Source organism: Ailuropoda melanoleuca, chromosome 6 (assembly GCF_002007445.2).
Source record: "Ailuropoda melanoleuca isolate Jingjing chromosome 6, ASM200744v2, whole genome shotgun sequence".
Lineage (NCBI taxonomy): Eukaryota > Metazoa > Chordata > Mammalia > Carnivora > Ursidae > Ailuropoda > Ailuropoda melanoleuca.
The window spans coordinates 124,115,702-124,129,110 of NC_048223.1; the positions used below are offsets into that span (position 1 = coordinate 124,115,702).

The 13,409-nt window shown below is 39.7% G+C and overlaps 1 protein-coding gene across 4 annotated transcripts in view; it reads left to right on the forward strand.

The window, feature by feature from the left end:
- The first annotated feature begins 76 nt into the window (after positions 1-76).
- The window catches only part of EDRF1 (erythroid differentiation regulatory factor 1), a 39,962-nt gene continuing 26,629 nt past the window's right edge, over positions 77-13,409 (forward strand). For 2 of the 4 annotated variants that reach the window (XM_034663415.1, XM_034663416.1), the window contains exons 1-13: positions 77-301; positions 1,336-1,544; positions 3,198-3,264; positions 3,917-4,042; positions 4,984-5,108; positions 5,349-5,505; positions 6,118-6,162; positions 8,540-8,641; positions 8,913-9,034; positions 9,743-9,854; positions 11,889-12,036; positions 12,112-12,220; positions 12,515-12,626. In XM_034663415.1, coding sequence (XP_034519306.1) covers positions 194-301; positions 1,336-1,544; positions 3,198-3,264; positions 3,917-4,042; positions 4,984-5,108; positions 5,349-5,505; positions 6,118-6,162; positions 8,540-8,641; positions 8,913-9,034; positions 9,743-9,854; positions 11,889-12,036; positions 12,112-12,220; positions 12,515-12,626 — 1,542 coding nt within the window. In that variant the 5' untranslated portion in view covers positions 77-193. The remainder of the gene's footprint in view (positions 302-1,335; positions 1,545-3,197; positions 3,265-3,916; positions 4,043-4,983; positions 5,109-5,348; positions 5,506-6,117; positions 6,163-8,539; positions 8,642-8,912; positions 9,035-9,742; positions 9,855-11,888; positions 12,037-12,111; positions 12,221-12,514; positions 12,627-13,409) is intronic. The other 2 variants (XM_011220870.3, XM_002916119.4) reach the window with 2 other exon arrangements.

A 13,409-nucleotide genomic window follows, 5' to 3' on the forward strand; every position in this document is an offset into this window, starting at 1 on the left:
GACGGGGCCGGGTCTCTGGCACAAAGATCGCGAGATTTAAGCGTGTCACCGCGACTCCTTCCGGGCAGAGACCGGAAGCGCAGTGAGCGGGGTGTCTCTGGTGCTTGCTGTGCTGTGCTGCCGCGCCGCTGGGCCCGGTTTCTGTCGCGGCTCCTCGGATCCCGTTCCGCCTCGCCTACCCTGGGCAGAGGTGATGGGGGACTCCAAGGAGGCTGGAGCGGAGTCTCCGCCGGCCGGAGCCGCTGCTCGGGGAGGGCTCAGCCTCCTGTCCCAGGGAGAATCCGAGGAACCTTCTGCACAGGTGAGTCCGTCCTGGGGCGGGACCTGCTGGGCTCCGGGGGCTGCGGGCCCGCTCCTCGGGGGAGGCATGTTACGGTTCCTGGAGGCTGCTGATGCCTTCTCTGCGTCTCCCGGACAGTGCCCCAAACGGAGTGGAAGCCCGTATGTCTGTGGTCAGGCATTCAGGTTACTTGCATCCAAGTCACTCGTATAAAAAGCAGTTCTGGCTTCCCTCTCGGTTGTAACCGGCGGGCGAGTTAGGCACGACCTCGGCTCTCAAGGAGCGTACATGTGAATATGTGGTTCCAAACTGTGGCACAGTTGTGCAAAGCTGGAGGGAAAGGAGCGGGTGTCGGGGGAGCTCACCGACAGGGGATCGAGATAATCCTTGAATGGTTCATAGTGTTTGTGGGGCCGAAAAGGGACTGCGTGAAAGGTGAGGATAGTGAACTCGGACACTGAGCTTGCTTGGGGGTGTGCAAGTGAAGAGTGTGAGAGTCCCCCAGTGCCTTCCTGTGAAGGTAAAGGTTCAGAGTGAGTAATGAACCGACGAATCAATTACTGAACGTTTGCTTGAAAACAAAAAAGCCCCAGGGGCGCCTGGCTGGCTCAATCAGTGGAACACACAATTCTTGGTCTCTTGGTGAGTTCTAGCCCCACGTTGGGCGTAGAGCTTACTTAAAAAAACAAAAATGCCCCAGATATCCTACACAAGCGACTTTCTAAATGGTATGTTACTGAAATTTAATACATGTTTAATAACGAGCAGAGGTTTTATCAAATTTTGTATTTCGTTAATATGATACTATTGACTGTCCTTGGCTTTTGCTTGTCCATAGCCATAAACATTGTATGCTGCTTGATTCATGTTTTTCTTTGAAATTATGTGAAAAAGAGCTAAGTAAATGTAACAGTAATGCTTGCATTTATTGCTATTAGAAACTTGTAGCATATATTCTTGTGAAGCCTGATGTGGGGTTTTTTTTCTCTTTTTTTAAAAGTGGGATTTTTAATTTTTAGTAGTCTTATTAAAGTTTCGTTCAATGTGCTAATTAGGGATCAGCTTTATTTCTTGGAGGCAATGAAGTGAAGAGCCGAGCTGTGGTGAAATACTCTTCTGCCCCTCTTCGAACAGCATTTGCACGCCTTGAAGAGAAAACAGACTTGAAACTCCCACCTGCCAACTGGTTACGGGAGAGTGCCAAACTAGGACCAGCAGGAACTACCATTCTTGGCAATAGTAAGAAAAGCAAGCCATTTTCAAGGTAAATATTAATCAGTGGTATTTTTACCTATCTCTCAACACCCCCCCTCCCCTGCCAGCCCCCAGACTCTAATGTTTGCTTTTTCGGTTTGGTTTGTAATGCTCATCATCTCACCAGAAACCTGGTAAGCTTTCTCTTTAGAAAAAGGTTGTATTTGACTTTCAAACTCCCACCCCCCCCCATAGGATTGTATTTTAATAGGAAGATATCGGTTGCATATACTTCTTTCAGGTCTGCATCATGTTATTAGCAAAGCTAAGTTTTGACCACTTAAATTCAGTCAGCTAGTTTATTTTAGCCAAACTACACACGTTTTGAGGATGTGACTACAAAGCCTCAGGGTGGTGCAGGAGGAGGAGGACCCTTAACATGACCTGATCTGCCCTGGAGAGTTTGTCATTAAATGGTAGTGGGTGGTTTCTTCTGAAAAAGCCTGATGTAGAAACCCAGCATATTGGGTGACCTACACCACCCTTGACTTTGACACTTGCTGAGACAGTTGTTAGAAATTCTGCTGGTGGTATTAAGCATAAGAGAGTGGCTTGGGTTCTTATAGAGAAATATATACTAACACTCATATTCTTGTAGACAATTGAACGTGTAGAATACCCTTTTTTTTCCCTCTCCATGACTGAACCTAAACTATATCCACATAACCTAGCGAGAGCCATAAATACATTAAAACCTAATTAGTTAGTCGTTTAGAAATTATCCTCATGCCTCCAAAGGTTATATTTGCAAAATGTTTGTAGCATTATTTATACTAGCAAAAAGTTGGAAATAGTCCAAATATTTTCTTTTAGAAGAATGGTTTAATCAATTATATGTCAGCACAATTAAATATTATGAAGAGATTTAAATTATAGTTATATTGACTGTGTGCAGGCATGTGCTCAGTACTTTATATGTTTATCTCATTGAATTCTCAAAACAACCCTTTGAGTTAGGTTCTGTTAAGTAGTTTTCGCATGGGAAAACGGAGGCTTAGAAAGGTTAAGTAACTTGCCTAGCCCGCATGGTAAATCATCAGAGCGTGCTTTGAAGTGAGGCAGTCCTAGGGAAGTTCTGATCCTCTTCCACTTACTAACTGAAAAATGGTGACATCAGCTGCTTTTCAGGTTTAGAAACTAGACGTGCCTCACGTGGCACCTGACACAACATTTTTTTCCTTCTCTCCTTCGTGTTCAATTGGGGTCATGTTCTTTTTTTTTTTTTCCCCCTGAAAAAGTAGTATTGTATGTCACTACCAACACAGTCCTAGAGATGAAAATCCTGATAAATGTTTCTGCTTATATTTTTCTTATCTCTTCACCTAAAAGGTATAATATCTTGAACTGATTTCCCTTGGAGATTTTTTGGGGATTTGTAATTACAAAAAAGAAAGTAATTGTTAATTTTTTTTAATTCTAGATGTTTCCTATTAGTTGCTTCTAATGGCTATTTACTGTATTTTCTCAAATTTAAGATGTGATTGATTTAAGTCTTTGTACCACAAAGAAGGAAAAACTAATTCTAATGGTGATAGGCATATTGATTGCAGAGATGTAAGAATGGAAAAAGGGTATCCTGGAAGTGATGGAATAGTGTTTCTCTTATAAACTCTACTTGTATCATTATGAGCATGACCTTTGTGGCCTTTGTTCCTTTCATTAGCTTTGGTATGGCATACGACTTTATTGATTCTGTGGGAAATGATGTGGACGTTGTCTCTGACTCTGAAGTAAGTGTCCTTATTGAAGAACGTAATTGGGGTGTTTATGTTAGGGATTTATAACATGCTCTGTTCTGTAGTCTTGAAAAATTGCTGATGAAATAAGATGCAACTGTTTGATTATTGAGTACCTTTTTTGTTAGTGAAGTATCACTGCCACATCTCCTTTCAAAAAGGAAGGAGTGACACCCAAAACACTGGCAGTGGTAATAATTAATAATTGATGGTTGTGTTTTAATAATAGCAATTACTAGTCATGTGTAGGATGATTTATATAATGTTACCAGTTGAGAACTAGAAATGATAGTTACAGCAAAATCTATTGCTCCTTAGTTGGTCAGTTATCTGATACGCTAAAAGCCTAGGTTAGTGCAAAAGTGACCTGTACCCATTTCACTTTAGGAAATTTCATTGTGTAAAAATAAATCTTGGCGCACCATTTATATTAACATAGGATGACAGCTGAAGTGTAGGTGATTCTGGTTTTAAAGTTTTGTCTTCCACATGTTTGTATTTAGCTCTTCGTGTACAATACAGTTTGTATAATCTTAGGAAAATACAGCTTATTATGCTGTCAAATTGAATGAAGTCAAAATTTGAAAGAGTTCAAGTCACACTGAAAAGGTCTTTTTAAACTACTTTTCCTCTTAATTTTTTAAAGAACATAAAAAAGCTCCTGAAGATTCCCTACAGCAAGTCCCATGTAAGCATGGCCGTACACCGCATAGGAAGGACTCTCCTCCTCGATGAGTTAGATATTCAAGAACTCTTCATGAGATCGTCTCAGGTAATAAGTTTTGGGGAAAAACAACCATTAAAGCACTATTTTAACAACTTAAGGGCACTAGAAATATTGTTTCAAAGAAAGACCAAAGCGGAAACAGTTCACTTCGGCAACTGAGAAGTGAGACGTTGCATGGAATATAAAGTTTTAATAATGAACAAATAGAAAACAGAGTGAACAGGGAAGAAACTTATTTTATTTATAACCAACAGCCAGGATTCTTGGAAAGAAAAGGATGAAACCAATGGAGGAAGTTGTATAAAATTAGAAATCTAAGGGGATAGTTAAATTTTTGAAAAATCCTTTGATGTCTCCATTAAAGAGAGTCTCATGAAATATAGCTGCCAGGAAATATGAAAAATGTTAGAAATTATTCCTATGAATACATAGTTATTAGAATTGGTTCACTTAAAGCAGAGCTTCTCAAACTGTATTTTGGTAATGACCCCTCCACCCCCCGCCAGGGTGTTGATGGTGGATACTTTTTGAAAAGTGTAACAGCGGCTTTTCAGTTTCTCAAGGCTTATTCTCCCTCCATTTCTGTACTCGGACTGGGGACTGTTGGCAGGTCAGTGTATATGTATGCTTGCCGCTGGTAAGCTCTTGGGATGCGACAGTGAGTAAATCACAGTCCTTTGATGGCAGCTTATGGTTTTGGCATTATAAACATACACAGATAATTTCAATGTAATATGCATATCGGAACTTATTCCAGGTACTAAGGAATGTGTTAGAAAAACCACTTCTCTTAGCCTGGCTCAGGGAGAAGAGGAAGATAGATTCCCCAAAAGAGGTGATAGGGATTGAATCTAGAAAGATAGTGTTTGAGTATGTGTTTATGAAATAGAATTTTAAAAATTGAGTATTTTCTGTAAAAGAGGAGTGGGTAACAAATTGTTTTGATTACAGGTTTGTCATATTTATCTTTTTCTTTTGTTACTCAGACTGGTGATTGGACGTGGCTGAAGGAGTTTTATCAAAGACTCATTGATCAGAAGTGGCAGAGGAAGAAAAAGAGCAAAGAGCATTGGTATCAGAAGGCTATTCTTTCCAAGTTTTTATATTACAGGTACTTGGCTACTCGATTATTTTTTATCTTAAGGAACATGAAATTCTGTTCTGAAATTTAATTTTAAGCTAGTAAAAGTAATTTCAGTTTTGCAACTATTGACAGCATTTCAATGTCTTCTATTCCTTTTTTAAATAAGATTTGTGATTGATTATGGAATTTAGCTTTTAAAAACCAATAGACTGTCACATAAAGTTAACGTTAGTAACAATGTGATATTTTTATTTCTGATTTGGCCAGTATCAATGGCGATGGAGCTGCTCAGCCCGTCCCATCTGCTGCAGAACAGCAGGAATCATCCAGTTCAGATCAGACAAATCATTCGGACGGGGCTTCGTGGCCCGCCCCCTTTGAAATGCCTTCTTCAGTTTCTGAAGATCCCAGTGCTTCCAGTCAGGTTAGTTAGTACTTAGATGTTAATTCAATAAACTTATTTAAGAAGACAAAACCAATGATCTTGTTAATAAAAATAGAAGAACAGGAGTAAAAAATAGTCTAATTTGTCTTATAATTCTTTAGAAAAAATACTTTTTCAAAATTTTTGAAGTAGATTTTATAAAAGATATGAATAGCTAGATCAGATTTTTAAAATTAATTTGAAATATTTAAAGATTTTTATTAGCATTGAAAATAGCTTACCAATATGTTTATCAATACCGATTATCTCCTTGAAGTCATAAGAGTATTACGTAATACAGTGATAGAGAATATTTTAAGCTTTAGACTTAGAGTAAATGCCTATCAAATACTGAGACTCTCAGGCCTGTTTGTAATTTAATACTGACCTTCTTACGTAACTTTTAGGTTGTTATGCCTAAAATTGCCCTTAAGATTTTCTGGATGAAGTTCCTGAGACTTAACCCACATTTTAGAAAGGAAGAGAGAGTAGTATGTCTGTTTTGTTTCTTGTATTCTTGGTTTTTTCTTATTGTTTAGTTTTTGTCTTTACTGTGCCTATCAAAGAGTAAAGTAACTGCATCTATGTAAATTTATGCATGTCTGTTTTTAGGAAAACATATTGACAAAGTCGAAGAAGATAAAAATAAGATCTTTGGTAAATTGTTTTTCCTCTTGTTATGTGTTCTCACATATTGAACATTATTTGTCCAGATTGCTGCTGTCCTCACAAACTTTAGAGTTACAGGAGGCAAAAACATTTACCTTGATTTTTAGTTTTAGTAATTTTTAAGATAGAGAAAGCTCATTAAGCTATGTAATGAATTTAAATTTTTCCAAAGTTAGTAAAGCTACAAAGAAAAAGAAGGAAGTAATTACCGTGCAGGTTCCCATGGTGCTGACCTCCCAGAGGGTGGGGTATTGTGCAAATGAGAAGGGACATGGGTGCTGGGTGCTAGCAGGGTCCAGTGCCATGACCTGGGTAATGATTATATGGATAATTTGCTTTGTAATTAGTCATTTTACTGTATGATTTATTTTATGCACTTTCCTGTATGTGATTATATCGCATTAACAGAGTTTTTAAAAATTGATTTGGTATTCCTTGACTTCAAAACCCACACGTCACAAAAAGACCACAGAGCAGAAATAAGAATCTCTTGCCATCTATCTGCTCGTCTCCCAGCCGTATCCTGTCCTTACCTTGTTTAGGGCTTACTGTGAGAAATCAGGGAGGCGTTTGAGAATCTGTAGACTTGTATGTGGAGGAAGTAAACCGGCCTCTATTTAATGCCTCTTATGCCACGTACTTTAAGCCGTGTATGTGCGTATGTATACATTTGTTTTCATCCTTGGAGCTGTATACGTATTAAGTGTTGATGGTATCATTTTATAAATAAATAAACTAAAGTTCATAAAGAGTAGATGTTTGCTCATGGTCACACCACTGGTGAAATCTGAGGGTTAAAACTCTGAGCTCTCTGACTTCAGAGACCTGTCCCGACAGCAGTTCTCTGCTGCACCTGTGTGCTCCGCATATGTTCAGAAGGGCCTTGTAAACAGTAGGATTGTCATAGCAACGGCATGGTACTAAGTAGAGCTAGCCTGCCATAAAAAAAAATCATCTCTGACAGAATATTTTGTATAACATCATACTGCCTAAATTTCAGATTTAGAGGTGGTTGTTCGCACTATTACCTCATGAATTCTTATTCCCAAAACTAACCTTGCTCGTTTGAGGCCTGTGTGAAGCAGTGATAGAGTTTAAATAGGTGCTGTGGTTGGCCTTGGAGCCAAACTTTTACTGAGAACATTACAACCCAGAGCCCAGACTCCACTAAAGCCACTACCTCGTAAATGCAGTTTGGGGATTTGGTTCACAGGTTGATAACTTGTCTGTACAAACAAATAAAATAAAAAAGCTTGAAGTTCTAGTGGGACTCTTTAAGGAGAATACAAGACAGAGCAAAGCACTGGAGGTTCTCCCCCACCCCCACCGTACCTGTAGTCGAATGACCTCACTTCACAGGCAGGGGCTGAGCTTGTTAGCATGCACATCGGTTGAGAAGTAAGAAATTTATGGGCCAAGCTGTGCACACATACATACACGTACTGGTCTTGGGATTAAAGGTTTAACGTGATGTTTCTTAAGGCAGCTGCCCCTAATGGTTGGAAATTTGAGTGGTGGACTGAGTTTACCCCTTGTCAAAGGTTCCCCTCCATTAAGTGTTTTCTAGAATATATTTCACAGAACATATTAAGAATAAAATGTATTCTGAGATGAAATAAGTTTGAGAACATTGGATTTTACAGAGGGGAAGTTGATTTTTCTACTACAGAACCTTTTAGAGGCTTTTTTTTAATGTAATAGGCATTGTTATTGTCCAAAAGCAAGCCTATAGTGAGCAGTGGGTTTCAAAGCTTACTCTGGAAGTTCTTCACTGAGTACCCCAGGGACTAGTGTTCTGTGAAGCACACGTCAGACAATGGCAAACCTCAGGGCTGCTCTGATGACCGATGTCTCAAGAATAATGTGGCTGAGGGGTGCCCTGGCTGGCTCAGTCAGTAGAGTGTGCGGCTCTTGAATTTGGGTTTGAAAGTTTGAGCCCCAAGTTGCATGTAGAGATTACTTTAAAATAAAATCTTTTAAAAAATAAGGAAAAATAAAAAGAATACGGCTGAGGTTTCTTAGAAATTTTTTAATTCAGTAGAGATGGGGTGGGCTGAAATAGCAGTGGTATTCAGATTTACCCAAAAAGGAAAAAAAATCAAAACTTTGAAAGCTTAAAATAATCTTTAATCCTTTTTATTTGAGTAAGATCTAGATGTAATTCGCTTATTCGACTAACTATGGTAGTTAAGAGCTGAAGTCAGCCACATGGTGATGAGAGTTCATGATTTGCACATTAGCCCTAAATTCACAAAAGTAGATTTGAGGTGTATGCTTTGAATGTTTAGGGGATACTCTTGAAAAGTAGGCCATTTGTGAAAAATTACGGCAGCAGAGTCACTCCTTATCCTTGGACTTTTCACAGGGAAGTGAGCCTCTTGAACCCTCATACATAGTGGGGCATGTGGCCTCAGCACCCAAAGAACAAAACCTGACTACTTTATTCAATGACGGGGAGAACAGTCAGGTATGCTTTCCTTGGTGTCCAAATTGGGACACCTGATCCCCAGTCTACTTTGTCATTTAAAAGCTAGTCTGAATTGGAATTTGTAGGGGAAAAAAGTCCACTTGATCCTGAAAGTCACTTTCTAAACATCTCTGTGATCTTATAGCTCTGTGACTTTAATTTACTTTGTCTTCTTTGTCTTTCCTTTTTCTAGAATTTCTGTGAATCATGGGGGGAAATTATTGTTCTGTGTATTACATAATAACCTCTCCTATTTTATTTTTAATCAAAGGGTCTTAAAAATGATTTTGTTCGGAATATCTTGTGGACATTTGAAGATATACATATGTTAGTTGGCTCCAACATGCCTATATTTGGAGGAGGCAGATACCCAGCAGTTAGCTTACGTCTCAGGTAAACCAAAATGGTATTTCTTTAGAATCGGTGTTTTATCTGCTTTCACTTCATCTATTAATCTGTTAATCATCACCTTATCTGGGTTTTCCACCTCCCTCTTCCCCCATGAATTGAAAGCCGCACAGTAAGGAAGGGGCTATTCTCAGCAGATGCTGAAAGCCCTGAGGCTGGGTTTTCATTCAAGTCCTTAATGAATGGAGTCAGAGAGCTGTTGTACTGGCTTAATCTTATGTCTGAATTCACAACGTGTGAGAGTGTAATAGAATTTAATTAGTTAAGGAGATGGTTTACCAGCTTCCTATTAACTAATTGTGAGCACTTCTGTTAGTACTCCAGCTGATAGTTCCTATCAGCCAGCGTGAGTTACAGCGTGGCCACTATTACATGAGGTGGTCAGTCTTTCACCTCAGGGTGTATGGGGAGCGTGCAGTAGGCTCACAGTAATCCGCTGTCCTATTTCCTTCTACTCTCACTGAAAACTTGTATGGATTCCACTTAGAAATGCAAGCAGAACTTATGGAAAGATGGTAAAGAACACACCATGTGAGCTACATGTGCACATCTCATCAGGAAAGAAAGTGTGTATGGCATTTTTCATCTAGGGAGAACAGATTAAAACGGTCAAATGGTGGAAATAAGTCTCAGATGGTTTATTACGGAACATCTTAAATTAAACTGTATAACACTAGAAATGTGTATTTTTAGGGACAACAACAAACCAATTAATGTGCTGACTGGAATTGACTATTGGTTGGACAACTTGATATGCAACGTACCGGAACTTGTGATGTGTTTTCACGTAAATGGAATTGTACAGGTAAGTAAGCTACAGTGTGACTTTTATAATTTTCTCCCGAGGTCAAATAATGGAGACTCTAGGAGCTGAGCTAAGGAATGTGGGCTTAGTTCAGTTGGTAATCTGGAATCTGTGAAGGCTTCACATCTGGGAGGTGAAATTTGTTGTGTTGTAGTCTTAGTTTGGAGATGGCCCATAGGACAGGCACGGAGGGCTCGGAGACAAGAAGCCTTGGGGTGGGGGGGGCGGTGGGGGCCTTGCTCTGCTTTTGTAAGTCACTTGTTGGACTTAGACTGTAGAGGAAACGCTAAGAATTAACAATGGTAAGGAGCTAGCATTTATTGAGTGCTTGTTTTGTTCCAGATACTTTGCTAAGTGCTTTACATGCATTACTTACTTGATCTTAGCTGCTGGAATGCCAGTATTCCCTTTTGATGAAGAGGGAAACTGGAGGATCAGGGAGCTCAAGTGAGTCGCCCAGGGCCACATTGCTCATAAGTGGTGGTGCCAGTATTTGAACCTGGATCTGGCTGAGGCCATACTTCTAACCGTTGTACTCCAACCCAGTGATTCTGAGTCAGCGTTTATCAGAATCACTCGTGGTCTCTAAAAAACAGTTTGCTTGGCTCCCTAGTGTATCAGGATAGGTGGGATCTGGTATGTGTCCGTCAAAGAAAGAAAAAAAAGAAAGCTTTGTAGATGATTCCGATTTGTATTCTCTGTTGAGAAACACTGTTGTACCATTACCCTAAACAGCAGTATTTAATGAGAGGCTGTGTGGGGCGCCTGGGTGGTTCATTCATTAAGCGTCTGCCTTCGGTTCAGGGCGTGATCCTGGCATTATGGGATCGAGCCCCACATCAGGCTCCTCTGCTAGGAGCCTTGCTTCTTCCTCTCCCACTCCCCCTGCTTGTGTTCCCTCTCTCGCTGGCTGTCTCTCTCTGTTAAATAAATAAATAAAATCTTTAAAAAATAAAAAAATAATGAGAGGCTGTGGCCGGAGGGAGTGGTGGCGTTACGGGCAATTCCAGGACTCAAGGTCTAGAATAGTGGTGGTATCATCGCCTGAGATGGGGATATTGAACTGGTTTAGGCAGGGAAGGTGATCTGTCTTCATCATGTGTTCCATTTGAGGAAAGCATTGAAATGTCCATGAGCATTTTGAAGTTGCAGGCATTGGAGAAGACCGGGCTAGAGAAATAACCCGAGGTGCCATCTCCCTGGATACCTTTGGACGTCATCACCACGGATCTAGTCGACTCAGATGTTGGAGCCTTTCCCTATGTGGGTGAAAGGGGAGGGGGACCTGAATAGTGTAGTATAAAGTCCAGGAGAGGAGTGTTTTAAGAAGGAAATTATGACTTGAGGCATTAGATGAACCAGAAGGATGAAAACCAACCTTAGGAGACTATTTGGTCTTATTTTCCAATCGATTTGGAGTTTCTTGTCTTAGAGTTTTCAGAAAATGTGGTAAGAGACGTTTAGGGAAGTGTGAACAGAAGACAAACTAGAAAAACATGTGGAGGTACCATAAAGTAGTGGCAGTGATGTCCACGTGGCCTGTACTCTTGTTGCTGCCTCCAGTCCCCGTTTTTGTTTCTGTGAAGGAGTTGAGTCCGTAGCTCAAGGGAAGAGTAGTGTCTACTGGAGAGACTTGCCAAGTGAGTCTAGTGTCTGGGGGACAAGCAGGCTGGGTGAAGTCTGCCTTCGTCTACTATCCTCCCAGGTGAAAACCACCAGGTAGAACAGAAGGAAGTGTATGCTATGAGCTGTTCCACGTGAGAACAGAGGTAGGATTGTGCCTAAATTTGTGGCTCCAGATTGGTGGTGATTCTCTCTTGAGACTTACTCTTGTGGTAAGCCAGCAGCATTGCTGACAAGTGGGTCAGATTCCTTTGGAATGTTGGAGCAGTAAAAAGATCGAAAGCCAGCGGTTTAAGCTCTTCCGGGCTGCATAGATCTTGGATGGCAGGATTTACGTATTTGGTTCCTTTTTAATAAGAGAAGGGTTGCTACCTAGATTTTCTCTGAAACTGCGTTTTCTATGTTTTACAGAAGTATGAAATGATAAAAACTGAAGAGATTCCCAATTTGGAAAACTCGAACTTTTCTACGAAAGTCATAAAAGACATTGCACAGAATATTTTATCGTTTCTAAAATCTAACTGTACGAAAGAAGGACATACCTATTGGCTGTTTAAAGGTACATTCCTTCTTGAATGAACGACATAATTGATTTGAGTGACTCCGGTAAACTAAGGTTTCTTTTCCTTTTCAGCAAGTGGCAGTGATATAGTGAAGCTCTATGATCTCACTACTCTTTGTGAAGAGACTGAAGACAAGTACCAGAATCCATTCACAATGCCGGTGGCTATTCTCTTATATAAGTGAGTGCTTGAAGAAGTAGCCTTATTTAAAATTTTAAAGTGCTCAGCCGCACTAGCCCGGTCAAAGTTTCTAAATACCTTTTAGATTTTTGTAGCTTAAGAAACAAAATCTGTACATATGTTTACAGGCTGTACCAAAGTCAACTTGGGGGGGAGAGTAAATACCATTTTTTAAAATACAGTATTGTTTCTTAAATCCCTTTTTCTATTGGAAGGTAAGAAGAGCATGCTTATACTTGAGTCTTGCAGAGAATGAGGAATGGGGTGTAAAGTTGATATACACATTTTTTTTAGGGTTGCTTGCAACATGATGATGAAGAAGAATCAAAACAAGAAACACTACGGGACTATTAGAACCTTGCTTCTTAATTGTGTTAAACTGTTGGACAAAAGCAGACATCCTCAAGTAAGATTAACATTTATATGCTCTTTAAAGATACTCTAGCATTCTGAAAAAATTTTTAAAAATTAAAATATTCTAGCATCCTGAAAGATTGTTGCCTAGACCTTAAAGCCTCTTAATTCAAGGTCCGACCTGCCCTGCCCATCATGGGAGTGAGTAACCGCTTGGGCTGTTAAGCACTACAGTGCGCTTCATCTGAATCGAGGTGCGCTTTCAGTGTAAAATGCACATTGAATTGTGATGGTTGGGTGTACACGTTGTATGTGGAAATGATAATATTTTGTGTTATTGAACCAATATATTAAAATTAATTTCACCAGATTTTACTTTCCATAATTTAGCCACAAGAAGATTTAAAATTTCATATGTGGCTGGCTAACATTACATTTCTCTCGGATAACACTGTTCTGTAATTTTAGAACTCTTGTAATTCCAACAGTGGTGCTGTTTTTCCCTTTACCTTAGCACTTCTAGAAGGTGGGAAACTATTTTACAGTATTTTTTAAAAGATCCATTTACACAAATGAGCCTTGTTATCACTTTGTTGTATAAATAAGGTTCACACTCTGTACTTCTTCAGTATATAAAGCATCTCTTAAAATAATCTTTCAGTCATGTGCCCCACAGTTTTACACCACCCTTTCCCTCAGTTGTCTGAATCTGACAACTACTTTTTGGTGTAATGCTAGTTGTATTCCATTTAAATTAGGAAAGACATGGAGCATATGCAATGTTTTTTTAAAGATCCAAGTTAATTTTAATTGTAACCCCATCCAGTTGGATATA